Below are 25,750 nucleotides of genomic sequence, written 5' to 3'. Positions count from 1 at the left end.
GAATTCATGCTTTTATTCACTTACAATTACTTCACAGTTGGACCCTGAAAACTTTGATGCGCTAGTAGCACTTGCGATCATGGATTTGCAAACAAATGAAGGTAAATGCTCTTTACAGACAAGAAATTTCCTTCTCACCTTTTTTCTCATTATTTTCTAAGTATTGCAACTTTGCTATAGCTGGTGAAATTCGCAGTGGGATGGAGAAAATGAGAAGAGCCTTTGAAATTTATCCTTATTGCACTTTGGCACTCAACCACCTGGCCAACCATTATTTCTTTACTGGCCAGCATTTTGTGGTTGAGCAACTGAGTGAGACTGCTCTGTCTTCAAGCAGTCATGGACTACTGAAATCACAATCCTACTATAACTTAGCCAGATCATACCATAGTAAGGTGATGTACCCCATTCATATACCCATTGAATTAGTTGGGTATTATTTCACTTGGTTCTCTGTGCTGACACTTTGGATTTCCGTGTTGAGAGTCTAGTTTACAACCCTGAGCATGTGATGTATTTTTGACAATTTATCTGAATTCAGGGTGATTTTGAGACTGCTGGACGGTATTATATGGCATCTGTCAAAGAAGTCAATAAACCGCAAGACTTTGTGTTGCCATTTGTTGGTGAGTTTCTTGTTCTCATTCACATTTTTTCCTTTTTATTTATTTCATGACATTGTTCTGGTATGCAGTTTTTAGCATTTATGTACCTCCATGTTTCAAGTAGATGAAGTAGTAGTTAAATACTCGCACAATGCTATGGTCAGAAATCACCCAAATCCCTGCAAGTTAACTCCGCTGTTGTTGGGCTAATAATTTAGGGATATTTTTAATAAGGTGGAAGGGAAGGGGGAGGTGGAGAGGGAGAGGTGTATAGTAAGTAGATTGCTCCAGCAAAAAATGCTGATATTCTGGTAAAAGCTACTTAAAATATCGAAATGTTGTTTCTTAAAGATAGTACAAATGGTGAGTCAGGACAGTTTATATTTTGTGTGACTCATAATCAGCAGTAGCACTGCACGCCTCATCAACAAGCATACCTAATTAATCTCTAATGTCTAAGGCCACACTGATTTGCTAGTTCTGTCTTCTGTGTACTCCCTCCGTTCCTAAATATAAGTCTTTTTTTAGAGATTTCAATATGCACTATATACGGATGTATATAGACGTAGTTTAGAGTGTAGATTGACTCATTTTGCTTCGTATGTAGTGCATATTGGAATCTCTAAAAAGACTTATACTCCCTCCGTCCGGAAATACTTGTCATCAAAATGGATAAAAGGGGATGTATCTAGACGTATTTTAGTTCGAGATACATCTCCTTTTATCCATTTTGATGACAAGTATTTTCGGATGGAGGGAGTATACGCTAATGTGCTTAGTGTCTTTTAATTAGTTCGCTGTTAGAGCACATATCATAGTTTTTAAGACCGAACCACATAGCATAGTTATTAAGAGTAAGGGAGGCAGGGAGGGAGTGAGAGGGGGGAGGGCTTTGCATCGTCTTCTCTCTTTCATTATGCAGTTCTTTTCTGTGTGTTTGAAAGATGTTATACTCTGTACTAGGTTAGGTTCTGTGCTTTGGTTTAATCTGCTAGTGGCTGTAAGGTATTATGCTGTCATACTAAGTAAGTGTTGTGATTGAATTTGCTGTTATCTTAAGTTAGGGTCGTATCTATGAAGTCACCTCGCCATATGCTTTAACAAGTGTTATAAATTTATGAAGGGGGTCGGTTGCCATAAAATGCATTATGCCTCAAAACTATACCACATACTCCCTCCGTTCCAAATTACTCATCGCAAAAATGGATGTATCTAGAACTAAAATACATGTAGATACATCCATACCCGCGACAAGTAATTCGGAACGGAGGGAGTAGATATTTAGCTTAAAAAGGTCAGTTGCTGCTTGTGTGGTTTGTCCCTCTATTGTTGCCAGTTATCAGTGCATAGGCGTGCATCCAGCATCAACTGATAAACTACGTGCTTTGTTTCCTAAAGATAGTACAAATGGTACAACCGTAAACTGCCTAGGGGCAGGAATCACATTGTCCCTGTAAGTAGGGAGGCACCCCTCATTTGTGCTTGGACTCTTGCAAGAAAGATCAATATATTATCTGCACTTCTTGCTATTCTGTCTGCAACGAGCGTCGAGATTATTGCACATGCTGGTGTCATACGCATATCATAGTCTCGATCTCTTGATCCGCTCCCCATGCACTCTGTTTGGTCATGTAGCCGAACCAAGGTGCCACAAGTTCGTTGTTCGGTAAGTATTCACCATAGTTGCTGCATATCACGGGAACTGAACGAGAAATGATGTCGTGAGCAACATCCGATGTCGCTGACAATCGTCCGAGCACATGCCTTCATTATCGTCGACAGTCGGCCTTGTGTGTGTATGAGAACATCAAGTTGAGAGCCATGCTGCCTAAAGGAAAGGAATACAACAAGAAGTTTATTGCTCCAATATATGTACGACAAGTGAGATAAGCATCTCTGCCTGAGGCATCAAACTACTTAGTGATTGAACGGAATATGCAATCACTGATTGGGGAGCTGGTAAATCGGAAATGTAGAATGGATCACATCCCACATTGATGGGACTTATGTTTGTGATTCGAAGGGGAATCTAATATATGTGAGGTCTCTTAAACTCGTTAGTTGTGAGCCATCTCTCCGAGATGATCTCATCAGTTACTTGCGGAGGGCAAACAATCATGGATAGTATAGTAACTATGGTGGTTATGAATTGATAGAATCCTCAAGGTAAAGCAAGCACTGAGAGGTCTGATAAAAATTCTGGCAAGTTGGCCAGAGGAAACCCATGTCATTTACAGTAGGTACTCATATCTCATCATCAGTTATGTGCCTGTTGTCTTCCTATTGATTTGCTAGTTATAAATGAAATAGTGCCATCTATTTAAAATACATGATATACTTGTCTCTTAATCGATATTTCAGGTGATACTTGGGCATACCGTATTTTTTCTTCCATTTTAGAATATTTTATTGTGTATTTTGTTGCTGTTTTGTGACACTCGTGATCTGAACCAGGCCTTGGTCAAATACAATTAAAATTCGGTGACTTCAAACGTTCCTTAGCTAGCTTCGAGAAAGTGCTGGAGGTACACCCCGAAAATTGTGAAAGTTTGAAGGTAAGATGTGTTTCTAATCAAATGCTTCTATTCATTGTTCCAAAGCATTCCATTTGATTATGAATGAAATGATTTATGTTGCTTGTGCTAGGCTATTGGGAACATCTATGCAAACTTGGGTGAGAATGACAAAGCCATAGAAACCTTTAAGAAGGTTACACGGATTGATCCAAAAGATCACCAGGTAGTCATTCGTCTCTTTCTCCTTTTTAGTGAATAATTTGTAAACCATAAATTCATTGATTTTGTACAAATTGTATCACTGTCGCCTGTTACAAAAACACTACACTAACTGAACTTGTATTCACTTGGATGTTGCGGTATTGATGATTAAGGATCAGGAATGCCAATCTTGGATGCATATGTGAACTAGGATGTCTGGACCTAGGAAACTTCATTGATAGTTGGGCATGCTAAATTATAGATGCCACACACACGCACACACCTTTTATTGCAGCTCTAGAAGAGTGTACAACAATTCCTCTAAAGATGTCCTGTTGTTCGATGATTAGATGAAAATATGGAATTTATTATAGCAGCAGTTATTACCAGGTCATATAAATTTGTAGATATTGTTTCATTGATGTTGAGGAATACTGCAAGAGTCACACTTTTTATTTGCTGTAGAAAAGGGGTATACATTAATTCTATTTGGTTTCCAAACATAAAATGTACAATATTTGTACATCAGTTACTCCCTTGTTTCACTGTATCTCTTCATGGCCTTAGGATTCTCTGTTTCAAGTGAGCGAATCAAGAGTGTAGTTACGGCAATTTTTTCCAGTCTCTGCCCTACTTATGTTCCTTTTTGATATTTGATCATGTACTTATGTGAAGTTTGGACGCTTATTTAATAATCCCATCTTCCTGTACTACCTCTGTTGCATTATTCAATACATGGTTTGGTCATATATCTGATATTGTAGTTCCAATGTTTGTTTTTTGCATATAATCTTGTTGATTAATTCACTATGCAGGCATTTGTTGAACTCGGTGAATTGTTGGTAGAATCTGATTGGGCTGCTGCCATGGAATACTTAAAGACAGTAAGGCTCTTCAACTAGCTATATGTTTATTGTGTTGACCAATGCCATGTTGGAGTTCTTAAAATGCTGTTTTCCCCCTTCTATCAAACTTGTGTAGTGTTTCTGAATTAGGATTAATCACTGAACTTTGTTTCTTAGAATCTTATAATCCACAAATGTATGATTAATATAAAAAACAAACGTTAACACTACAGAAGGTGGATTCATTTAATTATAGGCTTCATCACTCTATCAGCTTAGGTTCTTCTTCCTCTAGATTACCATTGTATTGGCTGTGATAAAACCGGTTTTCTCCTAAAAGTTGAGTTGTTCTATCATGCTGCATCACCTACTCTCTAGGGTCAATTCTGGCAGGATTGGCACATGAAGTTATATGTGCTTCTCTTCGAACTTTGAAATTGGTTTGCAGCATGAAAAACCATATACTTGGTTGTGTGGGCTGGTGATTATAGGTTATCTAAAGTGGATTATTTGACCATGATTTGCATATTGGTGATGCTAGGTTAGCTAAGGCTGGCATTCTGGCTATGATCTTATTGACGTGGCAAATGTTTGCTGCATCATTGCTGCATGTTAACTACTTTGTTGATCAAATGCATGCGTACCTGATTATTAAAAGGAAAGCATATTTTACCCCCCAGAAGCATTGGGTTTGTCTACTTAGCTTCCTAAACTCCTTTTGGACTCACATAATCCCCTGAACTCCTAATACTGGGCCACTTCATCTGGCATATCCTAGTTTTGCCACCGTCCACCACAAATGGATGCTGCTATCATATTCTACATATCCTCCCGCCGTCTTCCTTTTACATGGCTCGGGTGGAGAGGGGGTAGGAAGAAGACGTGGAGATTTGATGATGTCAGTATTCATTTTGTGCTTAAAAGTGGCGGAACCAGATGTTATGGCAGCCCATGTAGCAATATCACCGTCCACACTATCAATCCGGCTAAGCAAAACCAGGTTTGACTGGTAATTGAACTGGTACTGAAACACAGGCTTGTCAAGTTGATCAATAGAAAGTTTGGCAGATTAAAGACGATTAAACTTGACACCATTTGATACTTCAAAGGAACTCACAATCTACTTTTTATAAGATGTAATCTTATCTAGCATTTCCCAGGCACATCAAGTTTGACAGGTTACTGAATGGGTACTAAAACATGAGGGTGTTAAGTCGATCGATAGAAAGCTTAGGGGATTAATACTATTAAATGGACTGGATGTTCTCCTTGTAATACATAATCTTATCTAGCATTTCTCAGGCATGCACTCTCCTAAGGAAGGCAGGAGAGAAAATACCGGTTGAATTGCTCAATGGAATTGGACTTCTTTATTTTGAGAAGGCAGAGTTTGAGGTTTGTTTACTGTTATACATATAACATTGTATTTACATTTTCATGTATACACCTGACAGTACCTCTTTTGTTCATGCTTTCAGTTGGCTGAGCAAAGTTTTAAGGAAGCTCTAGGAGACGGTATCTGGGTTTCAATTATGGATGGGACTGCTGGTAGTTCCATAGCAAACTGGAGTGTGCAGTACAGGGATCAGAGTTTTTTTCACCAACTTGAAGAAAACGTATCTCTTGAATTACCCTGCGATAAAGTCACCACATTGTTTAACTATGCAAGATTATTGGAAGAGCTTCATGATACTGTGAAAGCCAGCCTCCTTTACCGTCTCATTATTTTCAAGGTACTGTGGTGTCATCCCCAAAACCCTTCCTGAGTGTCCGCTCTCTGTCTCTCATTTACTTATTTTACAGTATAAATGTAACTGGGGATGAAAGCATGCTTTGAAAGAACATGAAAACAGTGAAATTGTAACCTTCACTTTTCTTACTTAGTGTTCCTGTTGTTTATTGCAGCTGCAATCTGCACACAATTTTGTCTGTCATTTTCTGATGTTAGTCATTTGCCTGCGCGCACATGCCTTCATGTGTGACTTTGTTTTTGCAGCTTCTCTAAAACCTGCAGTCAGTTACCTTTAGTTTCATTTGTATTGGCCTTCTCTTGATATAGTTGAGATACCATTGCCATGTTTACCCCGTCCACCACAGATGTATTAGTTACATTGTTTTGCCAGTGATTGAAAGCTCATTTTGTGAGAATTTAATCTTTTCTATCAGGATATTATGCATATATTCCTCAGTCAGTAACCATGATTCTTTTTTGTGTAGTTCCCATTCTTTTTTCAGTTAATACTATGTTCTTACTTCTGTTTGCCCTTACTGTTCTCGGAATTAACTAGACACTGGTTAGTGTCAAAGCTTGTCGAGGGCCTTACGAACATTTTTTGTTTGATGTTGTTTACATTGTCTAGAAAAAGTTCATCTTCACAAGCTGTCTTGCGCAATTTTGTTTAAAAAAATCTGTCGTCCACATCACGTCATATCGATGCTTTCTTCTTCTAAGACAAAATGACATGCAGTCAGGTGTGTGCTCAAGGAAAAATAGATGAAGTCTACATAAAAGAAAAGCTCTTAATATTATGTTTTTGATAGAAGTTGGCCCCCAAATAACTATCACAAGTACAGACCCTGAGGAAGTGAAGTTCCTGATCTGTATAAGTATCATTATGGGAAAACTTCCCTATGAAATGTTGAAGTGACAAGTATTGGTGATTTATTTTGGAGTTGCTGTATTGGTCATTGGTTTCCTAATAGACTTCTAAAATAGATCTCTGTAGCATTATTCTGTGATGCAGGATTCTCTGTGCAACAATGAATACACTCTTTTGTATTTGTACTACACTTGTATTATATTCTAATTCCCTGTTTTCTTTAATAATAATAACAGTACCCAGACTACATTGATGCCTATCTGAGGTTAGGGTCTATTGCAAAAGAAAAAAACAATATTCAACTGAGCATTGAGCTGGTAAGTACTGATGCTTACATTTGTTGTTCTTCTTAACTGAGAATAATAATGGTTTATTTGTTTCTAGATAGGTGATGCTCTAAAGATAAATAGTAAGTATCCAAATGCACTGTCTATGCTTGGAAGTCTTGAACTTCAGAGTGATGAAACCTGGCTCACTGCGAAGGAACATTTCCGTGATGCTAAAGATGCTACTGACGGAAAAGACCCATACTCTTGGCTTCAGCTGGTATGTGAGCCTACTTCACTATAGTAGTTTTTTGAATGGCCGTGGTAGAATTTAATAAGTAAATCCCTTCCATCCTGAGTTATCTGTTTACAGTTTACAATTACTGTTGAATTAATATAGCTTGTAATGACAGTGCGTCATATTTTCCTTTTATGAATTGGCTGCTGCCTGCTGGCAGGATAAAATGCGTCAAGTAATTTAGACCATTAGTGTATCACCAAATTTAGTGATACGTTAGGCTTACATATATAACTCGTCCCCTTGTATTTCCAACAATTCTACAATAGCTGGTCATTGTAATACAGAATTTTCACTGTAAATGACTATGTTACTTAACTCTTCTCCGACTGATCAATTGCATATGTGTTGTTACAGGGCAACTGGAACTACTTTGCTGCCAATCGCCCTGAGAAAAAGGCCCCGAAATTCGAGGCCACTCATCGGGAGAAAGCAAAGGAACTTTTTTTGAATGTATGATATGTTACACCAGCTATTATTCCCAGTTATCTTCTCAAATTCATCAGGTCTTTGGAGGTTTTCATGCAATAGATTCTGTTCCTTCATATTTGTTACTCCCTCCGTCCCATAATATAAGACCATATTACATCTGATTTGTGAGCAAATCGGATGTAATAAGGTCTTATACTATGGGACAGAGGGAGTACAGAAATAGACCCCACAAACTGTTCTTCAGCAGCTGTCCTTTGTTTCGGTAATTGTGTGTAGGCATGTATTATACATGTACATTTATATTCACCATTTATGTTGATGCTCAGAATGGCCTGTCTTGATTGGATATCTCAGGAACATCTTCCGTAATTTATGTTCCCTGAAGTTCATCCGTGATCATTGCTTATTGTTTAAGATAGAACTGACTATTCTTGGGCCTGATGTCAGCTTGTAGTTTCTACTGTTGATAAGCTTTTTGTTTGTTTGTTTAGTAGTATTTCAGGCTAACAAAGAGTTAGCAGGAAAATTGTTCTGTGATCCTCTGCACAAGAATCAAAAGCTACATTTAATCTATTTTAAACTTCAGTAATTATATTTCTAGCACGATTTCTCATGTTCTTTATTTCATTAATGCCATCTTTTTAGAAGTGTAGCAAATGCTTAGTTTTTTATTTCTGTTAGTTTTCTAGTAAAACAATTGTCTAGTTTTAACTCCTGTCTCCATATTTAATGTATTTTGGAGATTAAATCACTGAATTAGGCAATCATATTTTTTTTAAAGAGTAAATAACTCTCCGGTTGGGACGAAGCACTTTGTACATGATCATTGATCAAGTCATGATATTTACTGCGTAAAGTCAAAAGCTTAGGAATTTGAATGCCATAATTTGTAGTGCGAGTGATATTTGTAGTAGGACATCAGGACATCTAGCAAGCTCTTTATTGATTTGCAATGTTACACTTTCGTCATGTTTGCCTCAAATCTCACATTTCTATTTCTACAGAAATATAATGGCATGATATTTAATAAGTCAAGTTGAAAACTTAGGAAGTTGGTTGGTACATTAGTGAGTTTGAGTTCCAGAGTCATACTCGAGCAAGCCATCCAGCAAGATGTGATGAATGATGATACATTTTCTTTTCTGGAGAATTGTAAATAAACAGGCAACTGAATTGGATGCACTTTGATTAAATTTCTTTTACATGAGAGCATTAATTTCTTGGAACCACAAAGCAAATGTGTGGTTGAAAGCAAATTATGTACTGCAGTGCTTTGAGGGATTGGTGATGGTATGGTGTCTTTAAGTGCCGGTTTGCTCATTGTTGGGATCTCAATCTCTGATTCAGGTACTAAAGCAGAACCATGGTAATATGTTTGCTGCAAATGGTCTTGGAATCTTACATGCTGAGAAAGCCCAATGGGATATTGCGAAGGAGTTATTTACACAGGTTAGAAAGGGAAAACAATGTTCATTATTCTATATGACAAACTGTGAACTTTAATAAAGTGCATCACCAATTTGATATTAGGTACATGAAGCTGCATCAGGAAGTATATTTGTTCAGGTACCTGATGTATGGATCAATTTGGCCCACATATATTTTGCTCAAGGCCTTTTTCAACAAGCAGTTAAAATGGTACTCTCCCTCTCTTCTCCCTCTCCCTCTCTCTCTCTCTCTCTGTCGGATGAATGAAGTTCCTAATTCCTTTTCTTGCAGTACCAAAACTGTGCACGGAAGTTCTTCTACAACACAGATGCAACTACACTCCTATACCTTTCCCGAACACATTATGAAGCTGAGCAATGGCAAGACTGCCGGAAATCTTTGCTGAGAGCTATACATTTGGCTCCATCAAATTATTTATTACGGTTTAATGTTGGCGTTTCAATGCAGAAGTTTTCTGCTTCTACTCTACAGAAGACAAAACGAACAGTTGATGAGGTCAGTACTGATACTTCTCTTTGCCTGGTTTCTGATTCTTTGATATATGAAGTAAGAGAAAAAAGGTAATACCACCCAAATCTCTCTGGTTTTGGTATATACCATGTGGCTCATTTCTATATCCTCCAAACTCCACATTTCTCTCCATTATCCAGCTTTTTGAGGTGATCCGTCATCCCTGTGTTTTTTTAGGGAGAAGTCGTTTTTGGTTTGAAGGCTGACGGTGACACTGCTTTTGTTGGGGTGATTATTGGACTGATCAACTTTTGTGGAGAAGAATCCTTTGGCTGCATTCTCTTGCCCTTGATAATCTGGTCTCGGTCCATGATGTGCTTACCACCCAAGACCCTCTGGATCTATTCCACCCCCCTTTCCAGCCAGGGTTTTGTTGAATTCCATGAGTTCAGACATTTCCTGATCAGCTTGCATTTTTTCCCGTATGCTGCCGATTCTTGGTCCTTCTCATGGGGTTAACTTTCTCATCTTCAGAAATCTACAAGGCTCATTTTCAGCATCTCCGAGCTCCATCCTTCACCTCTTGCCATGGAATTCCAAGTGCTCTCCTAAGCTCAAAGGCTTTGCCTGGCTCCTGAATGAGAAACTTAACACCAAGACATGCTTCAACTTCGCCAGTTTAATTCCCCTGGGGCTCCATTTGCTCTCTCTGCCAATCGAACTCCTCCGGAACTCGCGATCACCTCTTCTGGCTTAGCTTCAGCTCCTCATGCTGGCAGTGTCTCAGACTTCGCTTTGATATCCACACTTCATCCATGGAGGAGTTTGTTTCCCAGGCGAAACTTATGATCAGCAAGCCTTTCTTCCTTGAGGTTCTTGTGTTTGCGGCGTGGAATATCTGGAAGCAGAGAAATGCTAAAGTATCTGTTGTTTAACTTCAAGAGGGGTCTTTTCTTTCTTACAGAATGAGGGATTAGCTTTCCGCCTCTCTCAGGCTCAGGCTGGATTGGCTTTTTTCTAGCCCTAGCCCTTCTTTCTAGTTTCCCCTTTGTACAACCCCCTCCCCCCTCTCTACTTCTGCTATTATTAATAAAATTTACTGTCGGGGCCTCCCCTACCGTTTCCGCTAAAAAAGGCTCATGGTTACAGATGCAGCCACTACCAAAACCTATATGAATCATCCTTGCATCTCCCTGTATTTGGTTGGGTGGGACTGTGGGAGGCTTTTCCACCCTGGACAAGCTCACTAAACTTGGAAGGAATGTCCCCCAGAAATGTTTGACAGGCCCATTCACCCATTTGACCAAATAAGCTCATCCATGCACAACTAATCATGAGCGTTGGCAATAGTTGGTGATAATTACTTCAAGATTGGGATTGATAAGTGATCTAGTTATTCACACTTATGCTTAGTTTCCGATTGTTGAACCATGTTGTCAACTTGTGATGAAATATTCCTCAGTAATCTGTTGTGAAAAAATTAGGCACATAAATAGGAAAACGCTGGTTAGCCAACCATAAAAAAAAATATAGAAGCTGATTACATAAACATGATGATCGTAATCCACTGAAATGCCAAATGCAGCTTAGTGTTAGCGTCTGCTGATTAGTGGATGATAACTATTATTAATGAAAGTTAATGGCATAATTTAATTAATTAATAGCGTCCATCCATCCCAAACAAAATGCTGCAGAGTCTCATCCATCAAAGATGGAGTGTTTGTATTCCATCCTGAATTTTCAGGTTGTCCTATCCCATTCAACCTGACCCTATCTAAACACTACCTTGTGTGAACCACATGATCCTGGTGTTGCATACAAGTCCCCTGTTAAGATCTATACCAAACTTTTTCCGTGCCGCAAGCTACAGCAGACAAAACTACCGCAATGTTCTGGCAATATAAATTGGGTAGTCCCATCTACAGACTTATTGGAGCATAGATCTGACCCGGATATGCTGAAAGATGGTATTATGAATTACAGGCCTACAGCTCTATCATAGGGAATAAAAGCCTCATGACAGTTTTTTTCTTCACTAAATAGATCGCTTCTTTCAGAGGCCATCGCCCACCTTCTTGTTTAAGATATGACAATCTATCATCTTGTATGTACTCTTTACTAACCACAGAACTAATTTTTGCTGCATGCTTTCTTTTTCTAGGTTCGTGCAACAGTCTCTGAGCTTCAGAACGCCATTAGAGTGTTCAGTCTATTGTCTGTTGCATCAACGTACCATTCCCATGGTTTTGATGAGAGGAAAATAGAAACCCATGTCGAGTATTGCAGACACTTGCTTGATGCTGCTAAGGTTCATCGTGATGCCGCTGAACAAGCTGAGAAGCAAACCAAGCAAAAATTGGAAGTTACCCGTCAAATTGCTTTAGCTGATGAAGCTCGCCGGCGGGCTGAAGAACAGAGGAAATTCCAGGTCCTGCTCTTGCTGCATGTATTTCATCATAAATGTCTGTTTGTGTTTGAAAAATATTATATGTTTATGGCTAATGTGGTGCTGGTAACAGTTAGAAAGAAGGAAGCAAGAGGACGAATTAAAGCAAGTAATGCAACAGGAGCAGCACTTCGAGCGTGTCAAGGTATTTTTATATATTACCATGTGTGTTTCAATGAGAGCTATAGATGTCAATGATTCGTTCATAAGTGTTAAAGAACGATTCAAATCTACCCGTGAAAATCGGCCTATACAAAGTTTTGAGCTAGAGCTACTCGACTTGCCTGCACATACCAAAAATGAACTAGCACCCTTCCATCGGTTTTGGTCGGGTTGATTACAACCTGAGATTGAACACAGCTGTTCTTTGTTCGCCAAGGAGGACCAGCTGTGGTATGCCACTCCATTATTGAGATATGTTTGTTGGTATTGGCCCCAGGCTATTTGTGCCTACAGAAGGCATAGTTTCTTTATACTGTCTGATGTGACACATTTTTATGGTTGCTTATGTGGAAAAGACCATTCAATCACAAATAAGTTGCAATGTTTTCTCATGCTATTTGGAACCCTTTGGGAACAATTTTCTCTACAGTATCTGTATTCTAATCTTGCACTATCGCATCACTGAATAATAGGCACTTTATTGGGAAATCAGTCCATAGTCTTCCAAGAATTTGTTATGTATAGAAATGGTGACAGACCATATTTTTCTTGTCCATTGTGTGAAAATCTGCTTTTGTTCATGCAACTTAAGTACCTAACCCAGGATTAGTTTCTCCAAAGCTGTAATGTCACAAGCACATTTGGATTTTGCCTGACAGCTTAAAGCATGATTTGACAATGTACTGTTTCTCATAAGGAACAATGGAAAACATCCAACAACACCCCTGGTAAGAGAAAAGATAGGTCCAGGCATGAAGATGAAGATGGGGACAGTGGGAAGAAGAGGAGGAAGGGTGGCAAGAGAAGGAAGGATCAGAAGACAAAGATGCAATACGAAGATGATGAAGAAGATCAATACAGAAACGAACCAGAGGAAGATGATTATGCAAACATGTCAAGGGATCCTGGCGGTGACAGACCAGAGAAAGCCCCAGATCACCTTCTTGCGGCTGCTGGTCTTGAGGATTCTGACGCCGAAGATGAAACGGTTAGGGTTCCTGTTTCTTTACCATAAATTCAAAATACATTTATTTCTGCATCCAAGTTTGTTTGTTTTGTCTTTGGGGAGCTTTGATGTCTGTTTCCTGCTATGCAACGGAAGTTATTTTGCTCCATACATATGGTGGTTTAAACTGTTCATGCTCACAAGTGCTTTGGTGCAAAGTTGCCTTCATCTACTCTTTTGCATTGTAGGGTCATCCTCAATCCGTGATAGAGCGGAAGAGACGAGCATGGTCAGAATCTGACGACGAGGAACCAGTGCAGCGATCAGTGCAACCTACTAGCCCAGGTCCGAATGATCTGAGTGAATGAAATAAGTAGAAGGACAAAGCTCGCTCTTGACAGTGATGATACATTAGGTTATGATGTTGTTGTAGAAGTCCCAACAGTTTAATTTACTTTTGGGCTGTAACAAAATAATTTCTGTGGTAGTTTTTTTTTGGGAGGGAATTCACAGTAGTTCTAGAGCTAAGAAAAGATAAACCTTAAGGGCCATGTTTGCCCCATACTAACCGAAGCACTGTATCCAATTCATGACACGTTTCTACGTTATCCTGTAGTATGTTTTATGACTATCCTGTCTTTTCTGGTCTGGGCTTGTGTTGTGGTTTTTGCGGGGTGCTCCGTGTTAAGGGTGGAAATGCAAAAGCTAGCAACTTTTTGCAATAAAACTACGTTCCAGGTATGGGTGGGGCCACTTCATACCCTCACCTGCCCTCAATGAGCTTACCCATCACCCTTGCCCATATTTGCCAATGGGTACAATTTATTCGGCAAATGGGTATAATTTATTCCCATACCCATTACTCGACAGGATAGATATACCTGTGGGCAAAACATCAATTTCAACAACTCACAGTCATGAAAAGCAATATATAATTACAATTTATAAATAACAACATATACTTATAAACAACACATTTAATAAACAATATCATTTCTCATAAACAACACGTGCCAAACTAAACCCTCTTTTAGGGCTTAATCGGTTAGTCCTCTCCCAAGAGGGTTGGAGAGGATTGACAAGGATTGGGACGTATTGTGGCTTATAAGGGGCTTAAATCCCCCTCAAACTCTTTCAATCTTTTCGGATCCAAACTCAACCGAACAAGGCCTTAAGAAAATAGGATCACACCGTCTTTTAAAAGATTCCGGCAATCCTCATTTTACTGGCCGCTGTTTGGAGTTTCTACGGCCTCTAGCGCTCGTGTGCAATGCGGAGAGTTTAACACGGAATGAAGTGTAAAGAATATCAGTCGATGGGAATCGTCTTTCAAAAAGAAGAATCCTCCAGTCTCCCAGCCAAAAGCACTAACCAAACTGCACCTTGGATGTGAGTGTTTGGTTAGCTTATTATCACTGCACAAATGTAAGGTAGTAGCTTCCAGAGCTTCCATAGTCATGTCAAGATAACTTCGTCGAGCAAATGGCATGCTCACAAAAAAACCATGGCAAGGCAAGATCAATGAAAAGATACACAAAACTTTTGCATACTCACGGTAGAAAAAAAAAGGAGTAGCAATGACCAGTAACACCACGCGCAGAAGGATACGCGAGATGGCTCGAACGATCTAGCGAGTACAAGAAGTCTCAACTTTCCCATATGATACGCGCATGTTTCAACGTTACAATGCAGCTAAATTCATGCTTCAGTTCACCATGCCCCTAAGCCAGTGTCTCAGAAAATATTACAGAAAGAGAGTCAGTAGCGCCACGCGCCATCTCACAGGATGTTAATTTCGCCGTTCAGGTCAGAGCTCTATGCCTCCACAGCAAATCAGTCATGCTCGCTTGACGATGCTAAGATTAAACACTGGTTCGACGCTTAAACGACAGTAATAACTACTACTCCCTCCGTTCCTAAATACTTGTCTTTCTAGGCATTTCAACAAATGACTACATACGGAGCAAAATGAGTGAATCTGCACTCTAAAATATGTCTACATACATCCGTATGTAGTAGTCATTTGAAATATCTAGAAAGACAAATATTTAGGAACGGAGGGAGTAGCTACCTATAGTAAGCACTGACCGGGAATTTAATCCAGAATAAGCAGAGTACAGGGTGATGGGGAAGGAGTTCAGTCGTCATCATCGTCAGAAATGTCTATCACGGCAGGCCAACTTCTTGGATTTGGAGGAGTTGAACCAGGCGGGTCAGCCGAATGAGGTGGAACCACTTGACCAGCAGCGATGGAGCATGGAGCTGGTGGCTGTGATTGATCTGCAGGGGCCTGAGTTATCACCTGGTCAGCAGGAGCGACAGCAGCAGCAATGTCCATGCTTGTAGATAGATCAGATCGGGCTCTGTGGCCAGCAGAAGCGACAGCAGCAATGTCCATGGATGGAGCTGGTGGCTGGGACTGACCTCCAGCTCCAGGAGCTTCAGCCACCGCCTGATCAGCGGGAGGGGCAAGAACATCCATGGATGGAGCTTCAGCCATCACCTCGTCATCGATAGCAATGACCTCCAAGTGCAGAGCCGGTGGCTCGGTTTGTCCAGACGAGACCTCCTCATCCGGATCCGGCCGGGCCTCGATGGAGCGCGAACGTGCTATCTGAACCAAGCGTTCCCTCTCCCTTCTCCTCCGCACTGTTCTTTTGTTCACGAGCGGCTCGGCCGATCCACTAGAGCACTCCGATTCGTAGAAGTTCTGCCACAGGCTGAAGCAAACGTACTCTTTCTCCTCGGCAGAGCCCCTAGCTTCGCTTCTCGCTGCCTGCCTCTCCGGCGCAGCCCGGTTCGATTGCTTCCGTTTGCTCCGGGTCAGAGGGGCGGCAGGCTGAACGGTTATTCTCGGAGAGTCTTCAGGCCGATGCTGCCTCCGTGTCTTCATCGAGGAGCTGGTCTTGGTCGGCTGCTTGACCGTGCTTTGAGTGGCAGCAGGCCGGGAAATGTGCTTCTCCAACGCGGCCAGGCCTTGCCCTAGCTTTAGTTTCTTCTGAGATGCACAAGGCTGCACACTGGATCTCTGAACGTCCTTCCTGGAGGTGTTGCTTCTCGGCGAGTTTGCGTCGTTGCAACTCCTCCCTGGAGAGAAAAACCCCTGCTCCTCCGACGTAACCGATGCTTGCTTCCGTTTCAGCCGTCTGCTCCGAGGGGCGGCAGAGAGAACAATTGTCTTCTGAGAGTCATCTGCCTTCTTTGAGGGGCTGCTGCCCGGTGATTTTGCATTGCTGCTGAGCAAATGCTCGCGCTTCGCCCATGCGAGAAGCTCTTGCTTCGGCTTTCTCCGAGGGGCAGCGGACAAAACAATTGCTTTCTGAAAGTCTTCAGGCATATTTCTCTTGCGTGCCTTCTTCAAGGAGCTACTCTCCTGCACTTCGTCTGAATCTGGATACGACTGCTGTACAGCTCCTTGTTGTGACTTGGGCATTTTGGTTGTTTCAGTCCGAAGCCGCAGCGTACCTGAAGAAGTCATGTTGTAAGTTGATATCGTAACAAGTTACCTATAGCAAAGAATTGTCTTTAATTTGGGGAGTACTGTAAGTCTACGTTCTTATTGGCAGCCAATATGTCTCACTAATGCTGGAAGTACCAAAGTTCACATAATGAAATGATCAAACAAAAAAATCACTATAGCAACAAGTTTACATGACCCACCAAGTTACGTGCAAAAAGAGTTACCATGCAGCTGATCTATTTTTTGTTAGATATCATGGTTTCAGTTTCAGTGCCACTCCTGACACAAACCCATTGTTTTTCACTTAATTGTACAGCATAAGCAAAAGAATCTATAATAGATAAACACCTACAGCATCAGCCAAGAATTTTATAGCACATGGTAGCTATCTTGATTCCTGAATATTTACGAACTATAGCTGATCTATTTTTTGTTAGATACCATGGTTTCAGTTTCAGTGCCACTCCTGACACAAGCACCCTATTTTTTCACTTAATTGTATAGCATCAACGAAAGAATCTATAATAGATAAGAGGTCACACCTACAACATCAGCCAAGAATTTTATAATACATGGTAGCTATCTTGATTCTTGAATGTATCAAGCTACAGAATGAAAAACAAATTGTGGACACAAACAGTTGCATGCATGCTGACAATTTAAGATGCAAGAATGTAAGAATAACTGTAAACCGGACAGATTTTAGGTGAATCGTGTAGTGGTAAAACTGAAGCAGAGGAGCCAGGTTTGACTTCTATTCTCGTTATGGTTAGTTTGGAGCTCATAACCGATGGCGTATTAGATAATTGATTCTGACATTTACCTTTTGGAGCCATCTTTTGTCCTGGTGTCACTGCTGGTTTGGTCACCACGTATTTACCACGACAACCCTTCTTGTGGCTGCAGAAAATAGCATCAGTCAATACACCTTTGAAGTTTTCTCAAACACATACACCTTTGAAGTTCACATGCAAACATTAGCTGAAAGTAAATATTATCTAGAAAAACATTCAGAGTCTCTGAGAGTATTAAAAATAACAAATAAATGGTATACGAGTTTTGTTAGGGTACCAGATTGATCTATTATACTCTCAACAATTCAACTCAGTTCATACATCGATGGTGTTCTGGTGGTGGAAGGGAAGGGAAGGGAAGTAGGTGAGGAAGAGAGAGCCGCCGTCCTTTGCCTGATCCTCCTGGATGCCGATCCAATCGGTGCTTCCAGATTAAGTACCGGTGGCGATGCGTCAACGGGTCCAGTTGGGCCCGACAAATCTTCTGTTGGGCTGGACGATCCTCTTGGGCCTGCTGGATATCCTTCTCGCCACGTAGCCGTCTTGGGCCGGGTTCGCTGCCATGGTGGTACTCTGTTCTCCAGTCGTCATGGCAGCGGCTCCCTTGCTCTGCTTGCTCGTCACGGCGCTGACATCCCCCCCTTCTTGAGTTGTGGCTTGTCCCCAAGCCAGCAGTGCAGGGTAGCGTTCGCGCGTGGCCTTGGCGTCCTCCCAGGTGGCGTCCATGATCGACGGGTCGGACCAGCGCACGAGTAGTTGTTCTCGTCGGCCTTGTGGGGTTTGGCGCCATCTTGTGTCGATGATCTCCGCCGGCTTCAATGGATCATCGTTGGGTACTGGCAGCGCCGTCTCGACCTGGGTGGTGGGGGAGAGAGCTCGGCGAAGTTGAGACACATGGAAGACGGGGTGGACCTTGGCGCCGGCAGGAAGCTCAAGCTCGTAGGCGACGGGGTTGATGACGCGGATGATCTTGTAGGGGCCGTAGTAGCGGAAGGAGAGCTTGTAGTTCGAGCGACGTACCACTGTCATTTGGACGTAAGGTTGTAGCTTGACGAAGACAGAGTCGCCCACCTGGAATGATCGTTCGATGCGCTTCTTGTCCGCCTGGGCCTTCATGATATTGCGAGCACGGTGGAGGTGCTCCGAGATGACCTGTTGCATGTGCTTTCGTTCTTCTAGCCAGTCTTGGAGTTGCGGAATCCTGCAAGTGGAAGCAGCTTCGATTCCCCAATGGCGAGGTTCATGACCGTAGAGCGCGACGAAGGGTGACGTGTTCAATGCCGAATGGAAACTGGAGTTGTACCAGAACTCTGCAAGGGCCAAGTACTGATGCCACTTGCGCGGGTTGGCGTGGGTGAAGCACCTGAGGTAAATCTCCAAGCACTGGTTAACATGCTCCGTTTGACCGTCAGTTTGTGGATGGTACGGCGTGCTCATGTTCAGCTCGGTGCCAATTGTCTTGATCAGCTCGCGCCAGAAATTGCTGGTGAATACTGGATCTCTGTCTGATACGATAGCTTCAGGCAGTCCGTGCAGTTTGTACACGTTCTCCAGGTAAGAGTGAGCAACTTTTGCAGCCGTGAACGGGTGACCGAGGGGCAAGAAGTGCGCGTAGCGCGTGAATTTATCCACTACGACAAGGATGCAGTTGAACTTGCCTGACAACGGCAGTCTGTCGATGAAATCCATGGTCACCACCTTCCATGCGTCGTCTGGAATCGGGAGTGGTTCTAGCAATCCAGGGTAGCGCACACGTTCTGGTTTGGCCTGCTGACAGATTGAACAGGACTGCACATACTGTCTGGTGTGCTCTTTCATCTTGGGCCAGGCGGAGAGGTGGCGGAGACGGCGGTAGGTAACAGGCACGCCGGAATGGCCGCCCACAGTACTGTCATGGAAGGCCTGGAGCATGCGTTGCTGGAGTGTGGGGGAGCCACCCAACCAGAGCCTATCTTTGAAATACAGCAGGCCATCGCGCATGGAGAAGCGCTGTTTGGGGTCCGGTCGTCGCGCGAGATCACTGATGATCTTCTGAACTTGTGGGTTGTTCTCATAGCTTGCTACGATATCGTCTAGCCATACAGGCTTGTAGACTGAAATTGTTGTCGCTGTTTCGTCAGGAGCTCTTCGCAACAGTGCATCAGCGGCTGAGTTCGTTGTGCCTGGGCGATAGCAAATTTTGTAGCGCAGACCAAGAAGCTTAGTAAATGCCTTCTGCTGCCATGGTGTAGAGAGATGTTGGTCGTCGAGGTGGACTAGGCTTCGCTGATCTGTCCGGATGATAAACTCTTCATTCTGCAGGTAGGGACGCCATTGCTCGATAGCCATGAGAATCGCCATGCATTCCTTCTCGTAAGTGGATAGCCCTCTGTTTCTGGGACCGAGAGGCTTGCTCATATATGCTATGGGGTGACCCTCTTGTTGAAGAACTGCACCCACTCCGTAGGCGCAAGCATCTGTATCGACGGTGAAAGTTTTCTTGAAATCTGGCAACTGCAGGACAGGTGCTGTGATCAATTTCTGCTTCAGAACATCGAAGGCTTGCTGTGTATCACTGGTCCACACGAACTGATGATTTTTCTTGAGCATATTGAAGAGCGGTCGTGCTATGATCCCAAAGTGCTGGACGAATTTCCTGTAGTACCCTGCCAGTCCTAGGAACCCGCGCACCTCCTTGGCGCAAGTGGGCGTTGGCCAATTCTCAATTGTCTGAATTTTGCTGGGGTCAGTGGAAACGCCCTGCTCGTTGATGACATGTCCAAGGTAAGATATCTGTTGCTGTGCAAACGAGCACTTGGATTGCTTCACTTGCCAATGATCTGCCCGAAGCAATTTCAACACTTGCCTGATGTGCTGAATGTGCTCTTTTAGTGTCTTGCTGAAGATGAGAATGTCGTCGAAGAACGAGATCGCATAGACACGGTTTACAGGGCGGAGAGTGGTGGTAATGGCGCTGTTGAATGTAGCCGGTCCTCCGGTGACCCCGAATGGCATAACGCGGTATTCCCAATGGCCGGAATGGGTCTGGAATGCCGTTTTGTACTCTTCACCTTCCGCCATTCTGATTTGATGGAATCCTGCGCGCAGATCTAATTTGGAGAACCACTTGGCGCCCGCAAGCTCGTCCAGCAGCTCGTCTATGAGGGGAATTGGGTACTTGCTGGCCACCGTCATGGAATTGAGTCGTCGATAATCAACGCAGAGACGCCACGTTCCGTCCTTCTTTTTGACAAGCAGTGCTGGCGAAGAGAACGGACTGGAGCTTTTTTGAATAATGCCGGCATCGAGTAGCTCTTGCACCTGCCGCTCGATTTCTGTCTTGAGTTCCGGCTTATATCTGTACGGCCGCAGGTTAACTGGTTGTGCTCCTGCCATCAATGGAATTCTATGGTCACAGTCGTGTCTCGGAGGCAGGCATCGTGGATCTTCAAACACATCAGTGAACTGTTCCAGTAAACGCAGAACTTCAGTTGGTATTGGGGTGTCAGGTTTGCTGCTTCCATCCAGTGAATTCAGTTGCACAACATGAGCGACTGAGCCTTGTTTACATGCTTTGAGCAGTTCTGGAGCTGATATGACAGAGCATTGTGTTTGATCCGAAGAAACTGCCAACAGTTTCAATTGGCCTTCAGGTGTAGTGACTGTCAGGTACTGCTCAATCCAGCCAATGTTCATAGGGCTGTGCTTGCGGAGCCGATCCATACCAAGTATAGCGTCGTACGATCCCAGCTTGAGGATTTTGAAATCCGTTTGAAACTGGTGACCTTGTGTGACCCATTGACACGCAGGAATGTAACGAGTGCAAGGAATGGTAGCTCCATCTGCAACTCGCACACGGCACGGCTTCGGCAAAGCAGTTGCTCCAGCCAGCTTGGTCGCCAGGGTGCTGTCAACGAAAGATGTTGAACTGCCGGAGTCCACTAGCAGTAGTATTTCTTGCCCTTGTACCCATGCTTGCAGTTGTAGGACCCCGGGGTCTGATGATCCGTCTTCAGCCTGACGCGAGAGAGTGCATAGGTTTTCTTCTTCAGAAACGGGCGAATCGGGTGGTGAGTCACCAGTTGGATCATCCAGGCTGAACATGGCAAGCAGTTTGTCGACGATGTGCATTTGTACTGTTGGTGGGCACACATGGTCTTTGCCCCAGCGTTCTCCGCATTTGAAACAAAGCCCTTTTGCTCGTCTAAATTGACGCAGTGCTGCGATCTTGCTTGTTTCAGACGAGGCCCGAGCTGCATCGGTCCCACGTCTGTCTTCAGAACAGGTCGCAGGTGTCACTGGTCGACTGAAGAAGGAGGGTGGAGTCGATCTGACCGCGTGGCTTGGCCCTTGGTTGGTGTTGGAGAAGCGCCTGTAGGGTAAGTCGCCGTCGGCCACTTCCTCCTGAAGTAGGGCCAGCGAACAAGCCGTGTCCAGGTCCGGTGGGCGCTGTACGAGCACCACCGCGCGGATGTCCGGTCACAATCCCTCGACAAAGCGCGTCAGGAAAAAATATGGGTGAGTATTTTCGGAATAAGAAATGAGGTGATTCATCAGTGATTCAAATCGCTCGATGAAATCTGCGACAGTAGTATGCTGCTTAATAGCGTAAAACTGTCGGATGAGCATCTGGTGTTTGTCGCGCCCGAATCGGGTGCAGAGTAATGAAGTGAACGATTCCCAGTCGAGCCCAATCAGTTTCTTCTGAACTGACTGGAGCCAGATGCCCACAGGGCCTGAGAAGTTCAAAATCGCCATAGGGACACGGTATGCATCATGAACGGCGAACATCTGGAAATACTGCTCACAGAGCGTTTTCCAGAGCTGCGGGTTTTCGCCGGTGAACAGGGGAAAATTCATGGGAGGTGGATTTTGCCCCAAATTGGCGAGGAACGATGGAGTTATGTGATCTGGAGGGGAAAGTGCCAGGTGCTGAGACGTACCCGTGACCGGGAGTGCCGTCGGTGACTCGATGGTCACCGACGGGAGCCCCCCGGTGAGATCGACGTCGTCGTGGCCACTGGGCCCGTGGAGTATTCCTTGCGTTTGAAGCAGCGGTGGCGGAGGAACTTGGGGCGTCGCTCCACTCGACGAAGACGGTGCGGTTGGTTGGGGAGGGGTCGCTTGCATCATGGCGACTGTGTTCTCCAGCTTGGTGAAGCGGGCTTCTAGATCGGGTTTCCACCGAAGGAGATCCTCGATCTGCGATGTCTGCGCTTGCAGCTGCTTGAGGACGCTTGCGGAGTCGCTCTTCGCGTCCTGATGGAGCTTGTCGAGGTACTCTTTGAGCGCCGGATCCATGGCGGCGAGGAAGACTTGCCGGGCATGGACGCGTTGTCGAGTTTCCAGGATGTCGCGGCGGAGATCGATGGTGGTGGTGGTCTTTGATACCAGGATGTTAGGGTACCAGATCGATCTATTATACTCTCGACAATTCAACTCAGTTCATACATCGATGGTGTTTTGGTGGTGGAAGGGAAGGGAAGGGAAGTAGGTGAGGAAGAGAGAGCCGCCGTCCTTTGCCTGATCCTCCTGGATGCCGATCCAATCGGTGCTTCCAGATTAAGTACCGGTGGCGATGCGTCAACGGGTCCAGTTGGGCCCGACAAATCTTCTGTTGGGCTGGACGATCCTCTTGGGCCTGCTGGATATCCTTCTCGCCACGTAGCCGTCTTGGGCCGGGTTCGCTGCCATGGTGGTACTCTGTTCTCCAGTCGTCATGGCAGCGGCTCCCTTGCTCTGCTTGCTCGTCACGGCGCTGACAAGTTTGAGACGTCATTCTGCGTCTAAATGATTGAGAGGCAAATTTCAAAAAGAAATGAACCACCAAGTGTTCAAGCCTTCAACGGCATATCTTGTCGACTTTGTGCGAGAAAACAGCAATTAAGAATGTGAGGCACAATTTTACAACTCATCATATAAACATGATGAGTTATATGTCAGGGTAAATTTATGCAGTCTTACTTGTGCCAGTGACAAAGCTTGTTGCCACAGGTTGGATCTTCGCTAACATTCTCGATACAGCAGGAATCAGATGGAGGTCCCAGGCTCTTGGCCCTCACAAGTGTATTGCCACACTTGTCACACTGAAATTTAAAATATTGAACATGCCAGTAAGAGGTAAACCAGATTGAAAATTAATAACCAAAAGGAAAACACTAAAAAGAGAACTATGCATGGAAAGTAGTACCTTCCACATAGAGCCCTGGATGTTGCAGGATTTTTCCTGACTGAAATCATGGGTAGTGGTGATACAGTAGCCACTTATCGGTCTCTGGGTAGTGTGGCGCAAGCAAAAGTGGAAATCACCAACAGGCTGAAATGGTTATAAACATATCTGCCAGAAAATACTAACCGCGTAATCGTCGACGGAGCTAGTGTTGATCGCATCCATCCAATCACGGAATGCAGGACCATGGCTGCATGAATGCACAGGAAAACTTAAGCAGCAGGCAGGCAGGCATGCTAGGAGAAGACTAAGATTGGAACACACAATCTTAGTTGAAAGGATACAAGTATTTACCCGAGGCTCGTCAGACCACGCTTTACAAATACGATTCCATGAATCATGAGATGCAGCAGGGCGTTCTTCAGATCGGCATTTGTGCGATATCGCGGCATTGGCTTGTAGAGTGTTATTTTGCTCAGGTCTCCAAGGGAACAGTATCCGAAAGAACTGCTTGTGTACAATCGAATCAGTGTTTTCTTTATATTATTTTTCATAATAAGCTAAGTCAATTTAATAATTGAAAAAAACACTCTCTGTATACTAATATAAGACGTTTTAGCTCACTTTTACTAGCATAAAACGTCTTATATTAGTTTCCAGAGGGATTATATTACTAGATAACACACTCACATTTTATAGCCCATAATCAACATACAGTAAGGAAATGCTCTTGCTAAAGTCTACTCCCTCCGTTCCAAAGTTGAGTCATCTAATTTGGAACGGAGGGAGTACATATCTAGCTAATGCGACAGTGAGTTCATTAAGGAAGTGCTGCGATCTATAAAAGTGAATGCTGAGCCGAGCTCAGGCAAGCAGTCAGTGGGGAAAATGCTATATTTGGAAAGAAAGAAAAAAAAATCAAGATCCGAAGTCATTGCACCGTTCGGACGGAAAAATCGACTCAGGCCGAATTGGAAATCAAAATCTTCTACTGTATGACATTCGAAGTGTCAAATGGTACACAATGAAACATCTTGTGAGGTGATTAAGAAGAATCTATATCATTTCGCCAAAAAAAAGAGAACATATCTACAGCACCACGATCCTAGGCGGGATTGTGGTTGAAAGACGGTGAAATAAATTGGGTGAGCAAGCCATTTCCTAACCTAATTAACGGGGACTCCAACATAATTAATCCTGGCACCCACCCCAGTCCCCCCCCTCCCAAAAAAAAATCAAAGAAATGGGAGTGCAAGAGGCGGACTTACGTGATCGTCTTGGTGCGCGGGGCGGCCCGCTCGACGGAGAAGCCGGCGTCGGCGAGCGCGCCGCGGAAGTAGAGCTCGTCGTAGTGCCGGAACAGCTCCCACGGGTTCTCGTCGTCCGCGTCCGGATCCGCCCCCGCCCCCATGGCCTCCCCCACTCACAAGCTCACAAGCTCACGCGATCACGCCTCAGGCGAGCGGCGGCAGCTTCGCGGGCAAGGATGAAGCGGCAGCGGCAGCAAGATCTCTCCCTCCCTCTCTCCTCTCCTCAGGCGAGCGGCGGCGGCGGCAAGACGAACCGCCGTGAGGGGAAAGGGAAGTGGGGGAGATTGGGGTTTTCTTGATGAGGCCTCCGCTGCCCCGTGCATGAAAAAATGGCGAGTGAGAGTGAGAGAGGGTAGAGTAGAGTAGGGGGCTAGGAAAGGTGCGTCGTGGGAGTGTCAGTGGTGCTGACGCGCGGGCCCGCGTGGAGACGCTGGTTCCGCGTGGGCGCTGCTGTACACTCGTGTGTGTGGAAGACGGGGGCAGAGGGGGAGGCTCTGGAGGTGCGGTGTGGACGGACGGCTGGGATGCCGTGACGCTTGGCGTGGGCGCGGCCCGAGCCGCCGGATGGAAAAGGAAAAGTCACGCGCGGACTTGACCTCTGGTTCGCCCGGGGGGGGGGGGGGGGGGGGCCCGCGCCCAGCGGGAGCTAGCTACAGGAGTAGGACTCGACTTGGGAATGAAATGGGGCAAAGGCGCTCCCGCAGAAAGGACTGGACGCGCATACTAGAATCGTGCAACTTCCTTTTTACTGTGCCAATCCTGTTTAACTTTTGTTTCTACCGAAGCAAAACTTTTATTTCTACCGGGCTCACACGCTTCGAT

General features: G+C 44.1%; 2 protein-coding genes across 3 annotated transcripts; one reads left to right on the top strand and one right to left on the bottom strand.

The window, feature by feature from the left end:
• Positions 1–37: 37 nt before the first annotated feature.
• LOC125514745 (protein CTR9 homolog) lies at positions 38–13,864 on the top strand (the record flags this gene model as incomplete). Of its 2 annotated transcripts, XM_048680096.1 has the most annotated exon segments (18): positions 38–101; positions 181–395; positions 542–626; positions 3,060–3,160; positions 3,252–3,344; positions 4,138–4,206; positions 5,470–5,562; positions 5,646–5,900; positions 7,004–7,084; positions 7,152–7,313; positions 7,689–7,784; positions 9,111–9,212; positions 9,294–9,401; positions 9,483–9,707; positions 11,824–12,090; positions 12,182–12,253; positions 12,968–13,258; positions 13,465–13,864. In XM_048680096.1, coding segments are annotated over 18 exon segments (2,499 nt in total), but the record flags the coding sequence as incomplete, so codon positions are not given.
• A 1,114-nt stretch (positions 13,865–14,978) lies between these two features.
• On the bottom strand, positions 14,979–25,285 carry LOC125514744. Its single transcript, XM_048680095.1, has 7 exons — positions 24,887–25,285; positions 23,973–24,125; positions 23,805–23,868; positions 23,640–23,723; positions 23,414–23,535; positions 17,500–17,576; positions 14,979–16,681 (listed from the first exon to the last, which is right to left on the bottom strand). Exons 1-7 carry the CDS (start codon positions 25,027–25,029, stop codon positions 15,354–15,356), a joined length of 1,971 nt encoding a protein of 656 aa, XP_048536052.1. The 5' UTR covers positions 25,030–25,285; the 3' UTR covers positions 14,979–15,353.
• Between the last annotated feature and the right edge of the window lie 465 nt (positions 25,286–25,750).

The sequence above is a fragment of the Triticum urartu genome, chromosome 6, assembly GCF_003073215.2.
Source record: "Triticum urartu cultivar G1812 chromosome 6, Tu2.1, whole genome shotgun sequence".
Taxonomy (NCBI): Eukaryota; Viridiplantae; Streptophyta; class Magnoliopsida; order Poales; family Poaceae; genus Triticum; species Triticum urartu.
The sequence above is the reverse complement of the archived record's forward strand: the minus strand, read 5'-3'. Positions and strand labels throughout refer to the sequence as shown.

Excerpts from the sequence above, each read along its gene's own strand:
- LOC125514744 (XM_048680095.1), bottom strand. The coding sequence starts at position 25,029 with ATGGGGGCGGGGGCGGATCCGGACGCGGACGACGAGAACCCGTGGGAG. Across the intron at positions 23,869-23,972 it reads CGTGGTCTGACGAGCCTCGG|CCATGGTCCTGCATTCCGTG; the intron begins GTAAATACTTGT and ends GCATTCATGCAG. Across the intron at positions 17,577-23,413 it reads AAGCTTTGTCACTGGCACAA|CCACAAGAAGGGTTGTCGTG; the intron begins GTAAGACTGCAT and ends TATTTTCTGCAG.